We start from the raw sequence: 19621 nt of genomic DNA on the forward strand, positions 1-19621 counted from the left end.
TGATAAAAAAATAATATTACCACAGAAAACAGAATTATAAAAATGTAGGTGACTTATTTTCAGGTTACTAGTGATAAGAAAACTTGTACATTGGATTGCGTTAATCTATTTAGTAGGCGTCTACCGTTCATATAGTTGATTGTATATGAGTTATATTATGACTGTTTTCCGTACGATCGCCTAATGAGTACCGGCGCGTGGTTTTTATTTTTTTTGGCTATGTTCCCGAGGGAGTAGAAGGACAACATAGATTTTCGAAAAGCCAGAAAAATTTACTATAAGACGATATGGAAATAAAAAACTCTTACGTTACATAGCACCGGCATGGCGGCGTGTATTGTATGTTTTACAAGTGCGTATCAAACTATCAACTTAAATATTACACTCAGCAGATCATGCTCAGCTCTGTCAGTTCAAAAACAAATTGAAATAAATTGAAAATTGTGGGAGGCTGTGTAAAGTGCATATTATATGTGATGTAGTACCATAAAACGAATATAAACAGTACTTACAATGTCCAACTTTGATAATGTACATATTGTAAACATCCGTTAACTTGGGAATGTAGCGTCTTGAAGCTGTGCGATTGGGTAGCCTAGTGGTAGACTGGTAGAGCAATCGTCAGGCAAGCGAGAGATCCTGGTTCGAATCTCTGTCCGGCGGCTAGATTTTTGACGTCATTTCCCCGGGAGAAGTTAACAATATAAAATAAAATAACTCACTCAACTCATATCCTCTGAAAGGTATGTCAGAGGTGCCATTATCGCCACTTCTCCGTGAAGCTTCACTGTTTTAATGAGTTAAACACATTAATTCTTCTTCTACATTGGAAATAGTTCCCACGTCATCAAATTTTTGCCGCCTAAAACTTAGAATATAATATAAAAGTTATTCAATTAGAGCATTAAAGAAAACATCTATGATTTCCACAGGCCATAATAACGGACTCACATTTTTTTTTTTTTTACCAACCTCTGCATCTTTATTGCTTCATTATAATAATAATAATTTAATTAACAATAATTATTTCATTTTAAAATAATAATTTTCTATGCAATATGCGAATGACTCAATATCGAATTCTCTCCGTGGTGTTTATAAAACATAACAAATTCACGATTATATTCGTTTTATGAACATCGATATTATAAAAACGTATTTAGCACTTAACTGTTTTGGACAGTCTTCTGTAGAACACGAACGAGAAATGATCTTTTCTCTATTTCTCGCAATTGTAATCGGAGAGACTGTGTTGTAATTGTTGTTTCTGTTATTTTGATTATTATTGGAATTCATAGGTTAGGTTAGGTAATGACAATCCATTCATAGCCTCCGCAAACCTTCAAACTCACCTAGACCTTATGGAGAATTGGTATACCAAATGGAGATTTAAATTAAACCATAGCAAGTCTTTACACACCACCTTTACACTTAGACCAGCTCTTAGCCCTGAGGTAACTCTTTACGGTAGTCCAATCCCACCCTTTCTTTCAGTTAAATACCTTGGTCTTACATTATATAAAAGACTAACTTGGGCACATCATATTAGAGAAAAAAGACTTTCACTGAACAATCGCTTTCGTATCCTCAAACCTCTAGTCTCTAATGTCTAATAAACACACCTCCCTTCATGTCAAACTCCTCATCTACAAAACACTACTGAAACCAATCTGGACGTACGGGATACAGCTATGGGGAAGTGCAAAAAAGACAAATTTAAATAAAATTCAATGTTTTCAAAACATTGCGCTTAGAAAATTAATAAATGCTCCTCCATACATATCTAACCATACTCTCCATACAGACCCAAAATTAAAAACTATCTACGAGGAAGACAAACACTCTTACAAAAGATTCCACAACCGTCTTTCCTCCCACTCAAATCCTTTAATTAAAAACCTTTCCTCCCTCTCAATCCCTGGCAGTCCTCCTAAACGACTAAATCGTAAATGGTGCAGAGACCTGTTACAAATTCCAATATAGAAAAAAAAAAAAATTAAAATTAAATATACAATAATTCATTTACTTTTTCATATATAACATCAAAATTAAAGTGTCATCATTGGGTGGCTTCTTTACTCACTTTTGTATTTGTATACTCATGTCATCTGTACCTATCGTTATCATATATGCTTATTATGTCATCTGATATAGATTGTATATTACGACTTAAAAAAAAAATAATAATAATAATAATTATACAATACAAATTTAAATGTGAAATTATAACATAACACATAAGTGCTAAAAGTTAAAACAAATAAATATTAAATAATAATTTTACTCAAACATGGACTACTTTTTTCAACTTTTTAGTTTTTGAACATTTATACTGGTTAAATAAATCATTGCACTTCTTCACATAGCAATTAATACTTACGTTTAAAAATGTATCTAAAAATTGTGTATAGCAGTCTTTGCATATTACACTTAGCATAGGCGGTACTAGACCCTCTTGGCAGGGTGCGGGGGCAAAAAACAGTTTAACTATACCGTTAAATTAGGTATACAATCGTGATTAGTACATATCACAATTTAAGATACCATCTATTATCGATGAAATCGTGGTACATACATAGATAATATATTATATATGGGTATATATTATTCTATTTTTCGCGCAAATCACTTTATCAGGATTCAGTTACCTACAAGCTGCTGCATTATGCATATATTACGAGCAAAAGTCGAAATCGGGCAAACCTCAGAAATGCCCGGTCAAAACGCGAATTGCCCATAATCCTTGGGCAAAACGTCATATTTCGGCTTTTGACCGGGCAAACCTAGTTATGACTTCATTTGGGCGAAACTGTATGTACTGACTTTTATCTCAAGACCTCAAGGGCAAAACTGAAGTGCTTTATAATATACGTTCGCTAATATTAAATACAAACAATGATTTTTATCGTACGATTTTATTATGATTATAAATGCGCCAATACACAAAAATATTATTTTTTTATTATTATTTATGTGTATTCAATTATATTTTTACAATATTTTATGATAATTATTTATTTGTATTTAATATTAGTGAAATTATTTAAGACGCTACGGGTTTGCTGAAATGAAGTTTAATATTTAAATGTATTAATTTTTTTAATACTTTATTTTAACATTATAAGAGTTAAGAGTACCTACCTAATATTATTAACTGTTAATTTTTATAGGAGTACTTAATATCATTATATTTTTATTGTTATTTAAGTGTATTCAATTATATATTTTGTTCAATAATATTTATGTTATGATTATTTGGTTTTGCCCTTACGATAAAAGTCAGTATACACTATACAGTTTTGCCCAAATAAGGTTGGTTAGACCAGATTTCCTGGTCAAAAGCCGAAATATGACATTTTTCCCAAGGATTGTGGGCAGTTCGCGTTTAGACCGGGAATTTGTGAGAGGTAATCGGAAAAAAAATCCCCGGAAAATAATCCCCGTAAAAAAATCCCCGGTAAATAAAATCCCCAGAAAAAAATCCCCGGAAAAAAATCCCCAAAGCAACTATTTAAAAAATTACATAATTATAATAATATAGGTACCTAATTAGTATATTAGACTATTAGATGTATATTAGTTGGTAAAAAAAAATAATAATATAATATTAGTTAGTTAATCAACAAAAAAAAAATAGATATATAATTAGGTATAGTAAAATTATAGTCAGATTCGGTTCAGTCAGTTCGTTTTCGTATATTGTTAGACAACTTTAAATATAAATTTTGTAAATGTATTTTGGTCGGTAACAGTCATATTTATGTAATTATTTATACGTGTTCTGGTGTTCTTATTTATAGATTTATATTTTTTTATTTAATATTTTTTTCATACTTAGTACAACTTTGAATTTTTAAATATACATTTTGTAAATGCATATTTGTTGCATATTTCAATGATATATATATATATATATTAATTAATAATATAGGTATAAAGATATAATATAAGATAATATTATTATAATTTAAATTACATTTTTTTTAGAAGAAGATTTTCAATGTTTGCATGAAAGAGTGCAGACACATGTTTAGTAAACTCCAATGTTTTGGCATTAGGATAAAGTAAGCTACAGCCTTCATATTTTTTTATACCAATGTGTGTATTATCAAAATCAAATGTTGTATCAGTATCCTTATTTTTTGTGGCCAATATTTGAATACATGGTTTATGATCCAATTGACTACAGACCCAACCTGTTACATAAGCCACACTATTTGCAGTTTCATCTTTCATTAAAATGTACTCAATAATATTCATTGAACTATAATAATCATCATTCATCAATATTATCTATTTCTTCTGATTCATTATATAATTTATCTAGTGAAATAATTGAAGTTTTTATGTCTTTTGTTAGAGCTAAAAATTCAGAAGCATAATTTTTTCTATAAACGTTACAGTGAGATACTGACGATACTGTACAGACTTTTTTGGATACCATTATTCACTATTTCAAAATGTATTACTATTATAAGAATTAACACTATTGTAAGTATGTCCGATATTATGGACTAAAATACTATTTAGTATTATAAAATACAACAATTATAGTCATATTTAGTATATTTATGATGAATAATAAACAATATTATTATTATTATAATAATATAGTAATAAATTATAATTAATAGGTAGTCAAAAAAAGCGGAAATTTATACTAGATTAAGGAGTAAAATAGGCAATCATTAAAACAATCTCGTTGGGGGGGGGAAATTATAACAATTTTTTCGCCACCATTAATTAAGTACTGATTGTCCCATAGACCTATAATTCATAGGTCTATGGATTGTCCCGTATTATCGTATATAGTATTTTGTCTATATATACAAAAAAATCATGTTAAATATGAATTATGAATACATTATAATAATTATAATAATTAAAATAAAAAGTTAAAAATTGTAGCCGTGTATTATAAATATTTATCATAGGGACAATTCCATGTTTGGATCCGGCATAATATGTAGAAGCTCCTTGATAAAACGTTATCACTAATAAAGCGTATCATGTTCTATGAGCGTATAGAACAAGGTGGATATATATCCACCTTGGTATAGAACCCAGGAAACTTTACTGAATTTTTATTATTGCAGTTATCACATTCTCAGCAAGTGATAAGAGCACCAGGAATCATTGGGACTTGAAGATATTATCTCATTATCTGCATTATTTTCAGACTTTTAGTAAATACTAAATTGTCACTTGTCAGTTTATAGTTTGTACTTCTGTATTTTACAGTTACACTGTTCATAACTACTACAAAGATGAATGACGATTGTATAATTAGCCAATAACCAGTAAGCTCAAGATTCGGGGAAATAATAATTGATGCTATCATGTATTACACTTACACGAGGGTGTAATAATTTGGAAAAGTCGGATTTATTTTGGTAGATAGTAATGCGATTTGTTTTTATTCATTTTTTCATACCTATCCAAATTTTATAGATTTTGTTTAAAATGACCGATTCTCGACAAACAGATGACGACAAGTCTAGTAAAAACTATTATCAGAACTTGGAAAAACTGAATGACTTCAATTTGAGAGAAGAAAATGAGGTTTCTGAACAGGACAAATGTACGCCCACGCTTGATTATCTTCAGGTACCTACCATAAATGGAGATATCCATTGGCTTGTATAATTTTTTATTTTTTGTTTTCCATTATATTTCATTTTCTTTTAGTCTCTTGTTGAAGAGTTGTATACATTTAATAAAAATTCATTAGAAAATAATACTGAAAAGGTATCTTACAACAAAGAAGTACTCAATGAAAAGGTTAAAGAAGTATTAACATTGATGAAAACAAATGAAGGTAATAACATATGCTTTTTCCTTGTTTAAATTTATAAATAGGTATCTCTTAAACGTTTAGAAGCTGCAATTGCTGAAAACAAAGCACAGTATTTTTTTTTACTGGGCAAAACTTGGAGTGTTACTCAACCAGTGACCGAAGAATGTATTAATGTATTATCCAAAGCTGTCAAACTCAATCCAACCCACTTAGATGCCTGGAATTCGCTTGGGGAATGTTTAGTACATTTGAAAAGGTTTTCTGAAGCCAAATATTGTTTCCTTGCCTCGTTGAAACACGTAATTAATATGTTATTGGTAGAGTGCAGATTTAAATGTCCTTAACAACAACAAAAAATTTTATTATCAATATCACATTTGATGTAAGCCTTAAATATCACAAACGGTCTATATTTTATATTTATTTTCTTGTATATGATAAAAATTTTGTCTTACAGAATTCTTGCTATCACTGCTTCTTGTTTGGTACATAGATTAAAACATAATATGTAACTAATAAAAATAATAATATGAGGTTATTATTAATATTAGGTACTTATTTAAGTTTTTTATTCTCAGAGGGAACTTTTTATTAAATGTGTATCAAATGTTATCCATTTTGATAAAATACAAAATACACATTTGATTTTCAAGTTATTTTATGTATGAAACAAATTTTATGCTTGTAAAGCTATATTAAAGGGCTTTTAAATTCGCGCTATAATATTTTGGTATTTAACTTTTTTAAATGTGTTGATATGTATACTTTATTGTTCCAGGGTAAATGTAAAGTCATTTTGAGGAATTTATCTATTATAATGCGAGAGGCTCAGTTGTTGACTAATGAAAATTGTAAAGAAAACCTTAATGCAGGTATTGAGTATGCAAAAGAAGCTGTTGAATTGGATACCACTGATGGTGAATCATGGGCAATACTTGGAAATGCTTATTTATCCTTATTTTTTAGTAGACAAGAAGATAAGCTTCTTAGACAATCCATCAACTCTTTTGATAAAGCTGTAAGTTAATCCATTAATTTCTATACTTAAATTATCATTAATATTATATTTTTTTAATTATATTTAGGTCAAAGACCCTGTAGCTGCCAAACATGCTGATCTTCATTATAATAGAGGCGTTGTAAATGAAACTTACTGTTTAAATGTGAATGATTTATTGTTAAATTAAAATTTTTGTTTGTAGGCTTTAAAGTATGGGGAAATTTATACGGATGCTTTATTAAGCTTTGAACAAGCTTCAATATTGGATCCAATGTGGACTACAGCTAAAGAAACTTTAGAAGATCTTATAAAATATTTGACCTCTACACAAACATTATATCAGCGTAAGGGTCAGATAAAAAGTAAGAGACTGAAACAAATGACAGAGGTACTATCACACAACATATTTAAATTAAATTATTATTTAATAATATATTGTTTTAACTATTTTCACAATCGTTTATTGATCAATATTGAAACATAACTAAGTACAATAATATTATGTTTTTTTTGTTATTCTCATAATTAGTCTTTAAACCCAAGTTGCTTGGGATTGTACAACAATAAAATAAAAACATTGAAAGGCCATGTACTGTTGGAACACATTCCACTGTCAAAACTTCAAGCCGGTTTTAATGCTAACAAGGTTATATGTGGCCGAGTAGTATGTGTTGTATACAATCAGGAGCCTGTCCCTTAGTAAGTAAAATTAATAATATTTGCGTAATTGTCATTTTGTATTTTGACATTTTGAAAATAATTTTACTAGTACATTCTGCCTGGTGGATAAAGAATTATCGTGTGTTGTTATATCAGTTTACAATCTGGCTCAGGGTAGAGGACCAATCATTGGAGACTCTGTGGCCATTCCTGAACCTTATTTGACTCATATTGATGCAAAATATATAAATCAGGTTTATTTCTTCTTAAATTTAATAATAAATTAAATTAAAATTAAAACATATATTTATATATTGCCTGTTCTATTTCCAGACTTTCCAGTACCCTAGTATAAGAGTAAACCTTCCTTTAACTATGGTGGTAAATAAGAAAAATGTAAGTGCAGAATGTGTATCTCAACCACGGTTTTTCTCAAAACAATATTAATGAATGTTTCTATTTTCTTACACTATACATTTTGTATAGTCAATCAGTTACACCATAACGATTATCATTTTCATAAAATACAATTTTATGAGCTTAATTTAATTAACATTGCTAACAATAATTGTAAATACTTTAAATTATCAGTGAACTACTTTCATTATATAGAAGACCTCCCATCACTAAGTTTGTACTATTAGTTTTATTTCTTTTTTTTACGTTTTTATTTATACTTTTTTACAAAAAAAAAAAAAAAATGTTAGTACAAAAAATATATATTTACCTATTAACAGTGATAAATTTTTTTTTTCTATTTGTCAACTAGAATGTTAAGCTAATACAGTTATTGTAAGTTAGTTGTACAAAGATTTTCATCAAAGCATTATATTTTGATCTTAAAGTAATAATTTTAATTTCAATATTTATTTAATATTTCCTGCTATTTATAATATTTAAAAATTATAACATGTTTTATTATTTTAAACAATATAATATCCAATATAATAATATATTAATTAACATTTTAGTAATCATTTTAATTTCAAATATTAAGTTATTAAAAAATAATTTAGATCTTATTTCAGATGAAATTAGTATTTGTTATAAGTCTTGGTTTATAACTAGTACTCAAGGGCTTATAAACTAAAAAATTTAAATGCTAGTTGATAAAAAATGTTCAATTTAATAAAACATTTCACTTACTTTCTTTAATCATAATTCATAAGGAAACAATACAATATTTAATGAATTGCTTGGAGACTAGTCAGTCATTAATTAATTAATTAATAAAAACACCCACTATCATTGTATCTTTCATACTCGTTTTTAATTTTAGATTTAATGTGTATAATAATAATATTTAACTATTAGCACACTTTATAATTGTCATTGGTACTGTACAATATTAAACATTTATTGAGAATCAGTTTAGGCACCAAAATTCTAATTTCTGGTTGAACATGAAGTATTAGTTATTATTTATTAATTAATACTATACATATATAATTATATGATTACAAAAAATAATCAAAACTAATTTGTATCATTCTTTTTTTTTCTAATGTAACATGTTTTTATTATATACAGTGGCGGCACCAAGGTGACACGGCCCCACCTTAAAAAGTCTTGGTCCCCTGTTGCTCACCCTAAAATTTAAAATAAATAATAATCGGCTATTGAAAATTGTTTCAAGAACCATGATTTGTAAGAATATATGAAAATATTGAACATGGAATGGCATCATTGCATCAATATTGTTTTTATATATATATCAAGTTAACATATTAGTCCTCCCTATTTTTGTGTATATAATGCATAGGACTTATAGCCAAGTTACACCAAAATATATTTAAATACTGTTAAAATTATGTGATAAACTGATAATATTGAAGACTACCATAGATAAATTAGATAAATTTATGTATTTATACCAATACAACTTATTAAAATATGAATTTCTATAGCTTGACATATTTATACACTGTTTATATTAACATCTGTTGATTTTAAATAAAATAAAATTTATATTTCTTTGTGGATTAAAATTTAATTTAAATAGGTATATATATATATATATATATATATATTTATTTAGTGGTAACTCACAAGACAACTCTAGTTCTAAAATAAGTACCTACATTAGTCATTTTCCCTCAAATCACTATTATAAATTCAAGTTAGATAGTTCAATTCATAATATTTGATATCAGAATGGTATATCCAAGTGCAAATTAAGCTTGTAAGAAGTTCATCTTGTGAACCTCAAACAGTTGATTTATAATGCAATTTTAAAGCAAGTTATGATTATTTTAATATTGTAAATTGTTTGTGCATTTTAAAAATAAATTATAACTTGCTTTATAATTAAAATGTAAAAAAAAAACCTTTGAGGTTTCTTAGATAATATTATTACTTCTAAATTTAATAATTAGTTGATTAGGTCTGATGTTAAATATACCCGAATTCGAGTTAACATAGAGATCTTAAAAGTCCCACACACTGCAGCAGTAGCGGTTATGACAAAATAAAGTCGGATACAATTTTACCGCATCTGTGGCAGTTCGTGGCGCCTTTTAAATAGATTATTTAGAACAGCGTTTCCCAAAATTTTCTCTGTCGGACCCCTTAGAGAAAATAAGAATGATCGCGGACTAATCTTTAAAAAAAAGGATTAATCTTAATTGCTTTTCAACGATAACTATTTCGACAATGTATTTACTATCCAGTATTTTCCATGTATACGAAAATGACATCAGTATTTTAGTTTATAGATAAGTACTTTGTGTCAAATCAATCAATATTCAATATGCCTTCGCCTAGTTACATCTGCACCCTGGTACTTAACCAACAATAACCTCCACAAAGATCTTAAAATCCAAAATCTCCAAACTATACTACACCAGCTTCACAACAAATTTCAACAACATACAAATCCACTAATCTCTAAATTATCAACGAAAACACTCCCTGATAACCCGCGCCGTTGATTTAAAAGGCAATGGTGTAGGAATCATTGGCGCAACTAGGGGGGGTGCAAAAAGGTCTTTACCACCTACAAGTTCTAATTTAGCACCCCTTGATATTTTAGATCTAACAGTTAGAATTTCTAACCATTATAATTATAATGAAATAACATCAATTTTATGTTTTTAATAGTATAGCACCCCACGTTTTAGAGGTCTAGTTGCGCCTATGGTAGGAATCTTATTCTTTAGTAAGCGAGCTTAATAAGTGCTGGAGGTCGCTAACCGGTAACACCTTTAAAGCTTAAAAATAAAAAATGGTTTTTTTCTCTCTCTTTTCCATTGTTATTCTGTCACGATATAGGGTGTTAACACCGGTGCAGCACGTTTGGGCATTTTTACCTGTTTAGTATTCAAAATCCACACAACGTTTGGGCACTCTATATCCCTAAAAAGGTACCACGTTTGGGCACTAAAATGTAAAATGTATATACCTTTGTTTAAGAAGTATATAAAATATGTACACACATGCATAATATATATATATAGAGACAAATATATATTCATATATATATATATATCAAAATAATATAGGTAACAAGTTTTATAAAGTGTTGGTAACTATTTATTTTGTAAAATAATTAAAATAAAATAAGTACAACAATTTCCCGTACTTCACTTAACATAACTAAATTTGTATAACAAGGGAATATTGGTATGCTTTCATTATTTTTCATAAAACAAAATTGTTCGTTATTATTAGCAATGATATCGTTTTAATTTTAAAACAGTTGATGCTTAGCCTCGCCTATTGATTTAGGATTTAGGAATAGTTATAATATTAGTTTTCGCCTAGCTTCATACATAGATTTTCTAAATAAACGCACACCCGAATGACTTATATTAACAGTAATTTGATCTTTAAGTACTTTTCTGATTATTTTATTGGGTTTAGTAAATACATCATCAATGGCCTTTCGTTTAAATGTAGACATTATTTTTTGTCGATTTAAAATATTTTCAGAAGTGGGCGGATGATTGTGATCATTTTTTTTGTGAAATTATTAAATCAAGTTTCTCACCAATGATTGCTGTCACGTTACATTTACGATTTGTACATCTGAAGTGAAAAGTTCGGTCCTTCAATTGTTTATTTTCACTTAGCTTATATTCCTGTATCAGAACACATACGCGTCCATATGAAATGGGCCGTCGCGCTTGATTAAAGGTATATAGACTACCTATATATTTATATTTTATACATCTATATATGCACATTATACATACCTATATACTTACTATATACTATATAGAGTACCTAAAAACTATAGTGTCCAAATGTGTTGTGATTTTGTGCCCAAACGTGTCGCAATTTGGGATAAAATGCCCAAACGTGTTGTAGCCGTTACCACTGGCTATCCTCCCTAATCTCACTAATCATATTATCTGTTTTTTTATTTGTCATTTATCAAACCTACTTATTATACAAAAAATATGTTCAGATATTATATTGTAGATTTATTCAATAAAAAAAAGGCACTTTGTGTATTTTTAAATTACGTTTGTGGACTCCCTCCGCCCTCCGGTATACGTGCGGACCACAGTTTGGGAAACAATGACTTAGAACATGGGTAGGTAGTACCTACAGTTTGCTATGTGACACGTTTGTTAGACAGAGATAGCACATGCGAGTGAAGCGCTCTCTTAATAAGTATTTGTTTTACAAATACCTTTTTTCCTTAGCACTATAATTATTAATTTCTGTAGGTTATACAATCGCTATGTACCATAGAATAATAATATATATATATAATGCCATCTACGGATTACGGACTAAACGTGGCCTTTATATGGGCGTGTAGCTAAAAACCTATGGTGTTTAATGAAGTCACTGTTTGGTATGCAGTCAATTTTCAATCACTTCTGAAGTGAATAGGTTACCTACGTTTACTCAAAACAATTAAGTCAGAAAGATATTTTTTAATTGTTTTTGTACCTAGTATTTGGCTAGAATTTCTATGGAAATAAAATTATTTGTAAAAATAAAAATTTAAAAAAATAAATAAATTCTCGTTGTTATAATTCTCACTCGATTGCAAAAATAAATAATTTAAATAAAATGCATTAAATACATATTTATTTAAGAAAACAAAAGTTTTTTAAGTTTTTTATTTTTATTAGCCTTAGTCATTGACTATTATGGCTCAACCATTACAATATAAATACGACATAAAAAATTAACCGATCAACTTATGGGGAAACTTGTATTATATTTTCAAGGTTTTTGACTCAGATGAAAAAAAATTTTATTGAAATTTATAGAATCAAAAACTAGAAAAATGAAAAATTTCAAACGAGTATAAATAACTTAAAAATTTTTGAAATATTTTTAAAATGTTATCAAGTATATAAAATGTTTACAGTTTTTCGTTTTTGAATAACAATAAAATAAGAATATCGGTAGTCGGTAGAAGAGAAATTGAGTGAATATTCAATGTTGTAATTCAAATGCTCATAAAAATTTAATTTGACTTTCCGGTTGAAATTTTTATTTGATAAAATTAAACAAACTCATGAAGAATCTTGTAATGAATTTTCAAATCTTAGATTTTAAAAGGCACATTTTTATGAATTTTTAACTAAAAAAAAATTGCGAATTTTCATGATTTTTACGTATTTTTTCTAAATTTTATTGTCATTTATAAAAAAATAAACTAAAAAGATTGAAAATATCTATAAATAACTTAAAAAGATTTAAAATATTTTAATTTTTTAATCTAATTTAGAACATAATACCAGTATAAATATTCAGTAAAAATTTCATTTGTCTACGGTAATTTTTTTTAAAGTTACACCAATATCTAAAATCGATTTTGTCAATACCTATAATTGATTTTGCGTGAAATTCCCATTTTTTCTTAATTTTTTTCCCTGTGCATTTGAAAACTATAGAGAATTTCAAAATTTGACCTCCCCAATGCACCAAATAGATTCACTTTCCAACCAGAAAACCTACTAAAAAAACAACATTGTAAAATCAATACATTTATCGCTCTGCTCAGAATCTAAAAATCAATTATACAATTAAATAATTTAATTTTTGTTTAGCTATTTAGATTAATATAATAATTTATATTTTGTAGCTGAATTCAAATTTTAGGTACCTACAACATAATTATTTTGTCTATATCTCTTGCTGACAGTTATTGTGTATGTGCTTTATCCATAAAATTAATAAAACTATGCAACTTTTAGAATTATTTTACTAAAAATTTGATTTAAAAAATCTGTTCAAGTAAACTACAGTCTATAGTATAGACTATAGGTATTCTGACTTTCTGTAATATGACATATTTTTGCATTATTTTCTGTATAATATTATGAAAAACTATCAATAAGAGTAGAAAGACGTCTATAAAACATTTAAAGACTGTTAAAATCAAATATTTACTAAACTACATCCATAATATAAGCGCCAGTTAATATATTTTTTTGAAAAAAATTAAGCCCTAAATCAAGATTTGCACATCACCCCCATAATGTGTCGTGGTGGCACTGAAGGTTCAAGGTACTTCAATAAAAATCAAAATAATCAAAATTTAGTTATAACATTAACAATATTCTATTTATTAATATTTACTTTGATTTTAGATATAAAGTCATAATTAGCACCGGTTCAGGAACCAAGAAAGTAAGAAAATAAATTAAATAAATTGATTAACATTTCTAAGTAATTGATGTATGTTATATTAATAATAATATAGATATTGTTGAAATTTGCATAATATGCATGATAACGAGGTGTCTGTGAAAATAATACCTTGTAAACATATACATTTTTGTTAATTAAAAAAGGTTTGATTAATTTGGAATTTATTTTATAGGTTCCTATATTTGTTTTTTGAACAATATAATAATTAATATAGTATAAAATATCCTAGACTGACAAACCGTCTCCACTCAGAATCGTTTTTCGTATATAATGATACTATAAGTATATCATTGAATTCAAATTTAATACCATCCATTACACAGTAACCCACTTGTAACCTTACTGTACAGCGACATCCACTTACCCGCTTTTTTATTCTTCATTTAACTTAAGTTTTCCACAGCCACATCTTTACAATTAAATTGACACATCGATTTATTGGGATCGTAGCGCACAATTTTAGGGAGATCAAGGCGTACAGCGGGTATGACGAGCCTGTGTAGAAAATTCGGTTGTCATGCATAGAATTTCAGCACGAATAGTTTAGAATACTAACTTTATACATAAAATATAAATATATATGTGTACCTAAGGTACATTCCTATGAAAATATCAAATATATTCTACTGGAAAAAAACCCAAGGAAAAAAATTACAAGACCTAAACTCATCGAATCGTGACGTTGTTTTTCGGAAACCCATAATTTAAATTAGTTTTGAGAGCTACAGCCCCATCGTGGTTATTAATTCGTTGTCACGTCGATTTTCACACGATTAAACTCCACTATTACAGTATTACGTATCATTATATTGTGTATAATCATAATATACGGTGGTACGCGGACAATCGCAATGTAGGTACCTATAATATAATATTATATTATGGTATTATTTGTTCCTATTATATCCAATACCGTACGTGGACAATTCCTATACATAGATATAATACGAATACGTATTATATAGTAATATACGCACCAAAATACATATATGGGTATACGTTATCCGATCATCTAACGATAATGACATATATATTAAATTCATTTTTTTCGGTGGAGGAGGGACAAATATTGTTAATACCGCCGAATATTATCGTAACCTATCATTACTGTGCCCACAGTCCACACACTATTTCGAGTACACATACATTGTAAATGACATTATAATATACTACACTACTACAATATGCAGTTGTACACGACGACAAAGGCGGTTTATTGCTATTCATTAAATAACCTTTAAACATACATTTATAGATGTATCGGAACTCAACCCTCGGGTCCCTGAACTATAGTATATACTATAGTACACAAACAAACGATATTGCATGTATATAATATATACATATTATAAAGTACGTTTTATACCACGTTTTAGGCGGTAGCAGGTAGATACACAACCACACAACGTGCATCCGGTTCACATGGACCTATATGTAACACAGTAACCTCTAATATATATTATATGATAATAGTTCCTCCGGTCTTCCGCGCGACACACACCGCGCAACACAAATAAATATCTACATCATAATTAACTCACATGATACAATAATTATTGACACGGCAGCGATAGGCATACATAATATGACTCTGAACTTCCCTTATTTCGTCGTCGAATTGTATATTATACATTTGTACTGAACGTGGTTACAGTCTTACGGACAGACCATCACAGAGACGCGGCGGCACCGTTTTTTTCCACGGCCAAGCCGGTGAAAGCTGATGTCGTATCGGTTATTATAACATTTAATCATCATATATAAATATACAATATAATATATTTTACGGACAATCGCTATGGCCAATCGTTTGCTAGCCATGTACGGTATGGGTATACCGGGAAATGTGTGTATAATATTAATATTATAGTTTAGCGTACGGTGTACGCGCGATTGTAGACTTTAGTAAGCAAGGGTTAAAGTGCATTGGTTGACGCAGTGGGACTCAGTCCGCCTACCACTGACGGCGGTTAAAAGTTTGAAACGCGTCCCCTTTAAAAATGTAGTGTTATTTGTGGCTTAAATTTTACATGAAATAAACTAAAAATTTGAACATTATTCAGATTACAGTGTTAAAAGTGTAAAATGTATAGACAGGCTAAAATATAAGCTCGGCCGTCAAAGGGGATATTAGCCTCTTACCCCCCCCCCCACGTGAAACGCCTCTGCAGGATTATAGTTATAGAATGTATTGCTATAAGTAGGTTTCGTTTGCTAAGCATTGCAGTGTTTAAATATTTTTAATGTTTTTCATAAATAAACGACGGCAGCAGAGGAGTAGTATTGTGCAAACAGACCCTCCTCTGCTGTCGGTTCTAAGTATGAAAAGTTAGAGGTCGTTATTGTTATTTGATTTTTTTTTCATTTTCTTTTAATCTTTGACTCATATCCACGGCCCGCCTTTAGGGGTTGAATAAATAAGCTTAAAACACCTTCCAAATCTAAAAGAATCTACAACTTAAGTTATTGGTATAACAGTTATTTAAATCGATCAAGTAGTACTTACTGACATCAACAGGCTTAAAAATATAGGTACAATTGCAAATTACCGATTCTTCGTGTTTATAATATTAGTATATAGTATAAATAAAATATTTACCGAAATGTATAATTATTATAAGCCACTATAATATATATCTGCAGGTGTTCTGGACTACCTGGTATAGGGTAACGAGTAGAGCCTGGAAGTAATAGGAGTTAAAAATGAAAAAATATGCACTCAAACAGTCAAATGTGCATGAAAAAATTGCATGTAAAATACGCATGAAAACATTCAAAATTATTTAAAAATTCAAAAAAAAAATTTGATTTAGTAGCGAAACTGCAGACTCTATTGTCCGATAGGATGTTTTTATACATAAAAAACGAACGCTCTACATCCACTGAAGTGATCGGTGCATACTTCATGCAAGAGGTTTCGTTTAGATCAAACTCATGAATCATGATAATTTTGTTTGATGAAACGCCACACAGTATAGAATTTATGTCCAGTAATTGTTTCCAGCCTTTGTTTATCAAAAGAACACGATTTAGTTTACCCGAAATTGCAGTTGCAGTCTCCATTAGATATAAATATACTATATTATAAATTATTATTGCAGTTTTTCACATTTCTTATTAATTAAATTAACATTTGTTTTATTATTATATAGCATAAGAAACATATAAAAATTCCACAGCTATATAAAAACTGAAAAAAGTTATAAAAAAGCATAAAAAGCATTTACACAAAAAATCAGGAATCAGAATGATGTCGAACACTGAAACGAATTTATATATAACAATTAGGTTTATATATATATAAAGAAGCATTTGTTTTAAAATTCGAGCCCTACTAATAACCAATAAATAATAATAATATATCAATATATTCTTACATTTTAATACACTAAATTATTATGTGTACACATAATACGTAACTAGACATTTTTCTATAAGGGGGTCAAAAAATATTGGCCCCTTTCTGTTTTTTGTACCCAATACCACCCCTCTCCTTATCAGACAATATCTATAAATAATAATACTAAATTTCACAATGTATTGTCTGTATTAGTTAAGCATTATATTTTTGTTATTTATTAATATAGCAATATAGGTATTAAGGTATACAATATACATCTTAAAAAACTATATTAGGACAAGTCGTCTATTTTTATGGTTCGCTGCTTAGTGCTAAGTCTCTAACTCGATAGATAATAATATTATATTGGGACATATCATTTTGATAGGTATGTTTATTTTACTATACGATTACCGTATTGGTCCACTATTATATACAGTGGCGTACGCAAGGGGGGGGGGGCTAACGGGCTGAAGCCCTCCCCCCCCATTGCCCGTATGATTGTATTATTATTATTTTTATTTTTAAATCTACCGACGATTTAATATAGTACATATCTAAGTGTGTATTTCCACATTTATTACAACCACGGACTAAGATACCATATATTAGTATATTGTATATTATTACTATAATTAATATCTTTAATTGTGATGACGACCACAATCCATAGATATGTAGATATCTATAATCTATGATTACATCCGAACGTACTATGTTACCAACAATCCGAACAACGTCAATCTATAAAAATAGCCAACATTCCGATTTCCGATAATTTTTCGACTTTCGTTATTATACTTATTAGTTATCTATGTAATTTTGGAAGTTCTACAACAATTTTCAAAAACGTCACCTAAGCGATTACAGTTATTAGATTGGACTAATATTTAAAATATTTAAATTGTACCAAAGTACACTCCAAGTGGCAAGTGCAGCAATTGCCACCCATGGTTATAATGTGTGGGTGGTTCGAAGCGTACCGGATGCAAGGATTATATTATATACATAGTTACTGAAGTGATGATGGGTCATACAATGAAAGATAAACTTAACGATCACGAGAAAGTAATGTTTATAATAGAATATCTTCGAACTCAGCGGGGGGAAATCGTCGAATGGTGGTAGACATAATATAACGATTTTTAAGTTAGGCTGCACCAAGAAATTGTATATGGTTTGGCCTCCACATTGATCTGCAGGTAGCTGGCATAGACGCTGCTTAGACTGCAGGTAATATTATATAGCTATAAGTACCTTATTCTGATTCGATGTCGGTTTAAGTCACGGCTGTATTACCTGTGGCGTCGGCGCGTCACAATTATTGACAGAGATCATTTTGGGGTGGGAGGAGGGGGTTGAGATCTCGTGGTATATAATGCACATAAAGACATGCTCAAATATATTATATATTATATACTTCACCTACCTATCCCTGTTATTTATTTTTTTTACAATATCCACCTACCCCGTGTGACACGACGCTTTATATTCGTCACGGTGTACCTGTTCAGTATATTATCATTAACAACGATGATTGTTATAAAATCTTCAATGTGAATAACTGTAACTGTTGGGGAAAATGTCCAAGTTGTTTAAAAATGAAATTTCCAACACTAAGATTTATGGGCTTTATACGATTACAATAGGCACCTATATACCTATTTAACTCAGGACTTCACAGACCTATATATTATAAAACGGCGTTTACACGGCTTATATTTTGAGAATACAATGAAGTCTAAATAATGGTTATCGTACGGATGTACAATACAAATGTCGAATCCTGTACAAAAGGTTCCTGTAAATAATGTATATATATCGGTGCCATATATACAACATTGACGTGTAGCCAAGTGTTAACTGTAAGTACGAATAACATTTTATCTGAAAATAAAATATTGTATTAGCTCCTCGCTATAATTTATATACTAATATACTACTTGTATGTCAAGTTCTATTTGACTACAGAATAGTTTGAAATGTCTCAAAACTCTAGGCATTTAGTGAAAAAATATAAGTTTTATTACATGTTTATTTTTGAAGGAATTTGACAAAACATTAAATATTTATCAAAATTTAAATAACATTTCTTTCATCCCCCCCCCCCCTGACAAATACAACTTTCTGACTTTCAACAAAATGTACTTATTTATTAAATGCACAATACTAATTTAAATATAAATAATTAATAGATTTCTAATTT

General features: G+C 29.0%; 1 protein-coding gene across 2 annotated transcripts; it reads left to right on the top strand.

The window, feature by feature from the left end:
* The first annotated feature begins 5147 nt into the window (after positions 1-5147).
* Positions 5148-9431, top strand: LOC107165927 (tetratricopeptide repeat protein 5-like). Of its 2 annotated transcripts, XM_015514364.2 has the most exons (10): positions 5148-5393; positions 5452-5607; positions 5689-5818; positions 5879-6096; positions 6576-6815; positions 6883-6936; positions 7000-7185; positions 7327-7496; positions 7567-7711; positions 7791-9431. In XM_015514364.2, exons 2-10 carry the CDS (start codon positions 5464-5466, stop codon positions 7902-7904), a joined length of 1401 nt encoding a protein of 466 aa, XP_015369850.1. In that variant the 5' UTR covers positions 5148-5393; positions 5452-5463; the 3' UTR covers positions 7905-9431. The 2 variants fall into 2 exon arrangements, with proteins under 2 accessions (XP_015369850.1, XP_089081256.1); XM_089225130.1 differs by lacking the exons at positions 5148-5393; positions 5452-5607 and having other exon boundaries at positions 5860-6096.
* Positions 9432-19621: the final 10190 nt, after the last annotated feature.

The sequence above is a fragment of the Diuraphis noxia genome, unplaced genomic scaffold (assembly GCF_037042655.1).
Source record: "Diuraphis noxia isolate RWA-SAM2 unplaced genomic scaffold, SU_Dnox_SAM2 contig0004, whole genome shotgun sequence".
NCBI lineage: Eukaryota > Metazoa > Arthropoda > Insecta > Hemiptera > Aphididae > Diuraphis > Diuraphis noxia.

Bases quoted from the DNA above. Each gene is read 5' to 3' on its own strand.
- LOC107165927 (XM_015514364.2), top strand. From the start codon at position 5,464: ATGACCGATTCTCGACAAACAGATGACGACAAGTCTAGTAAAAACTAT. The intron at 5,819-5,878 runs GTAATAACATAT...TTAAACGTTTAG, and splicing joins ATTGATGAAAACAAATGAAG to AAGCTGCAATTGCTGAAAAC. The intron at 6,937-6,999 runs GTAAATGAAACT...TTTTGTTTGTAG, and splicing joins TTCATTATAATAGAGGCGTT to GCTTTAAAGTATGGGGAAAT.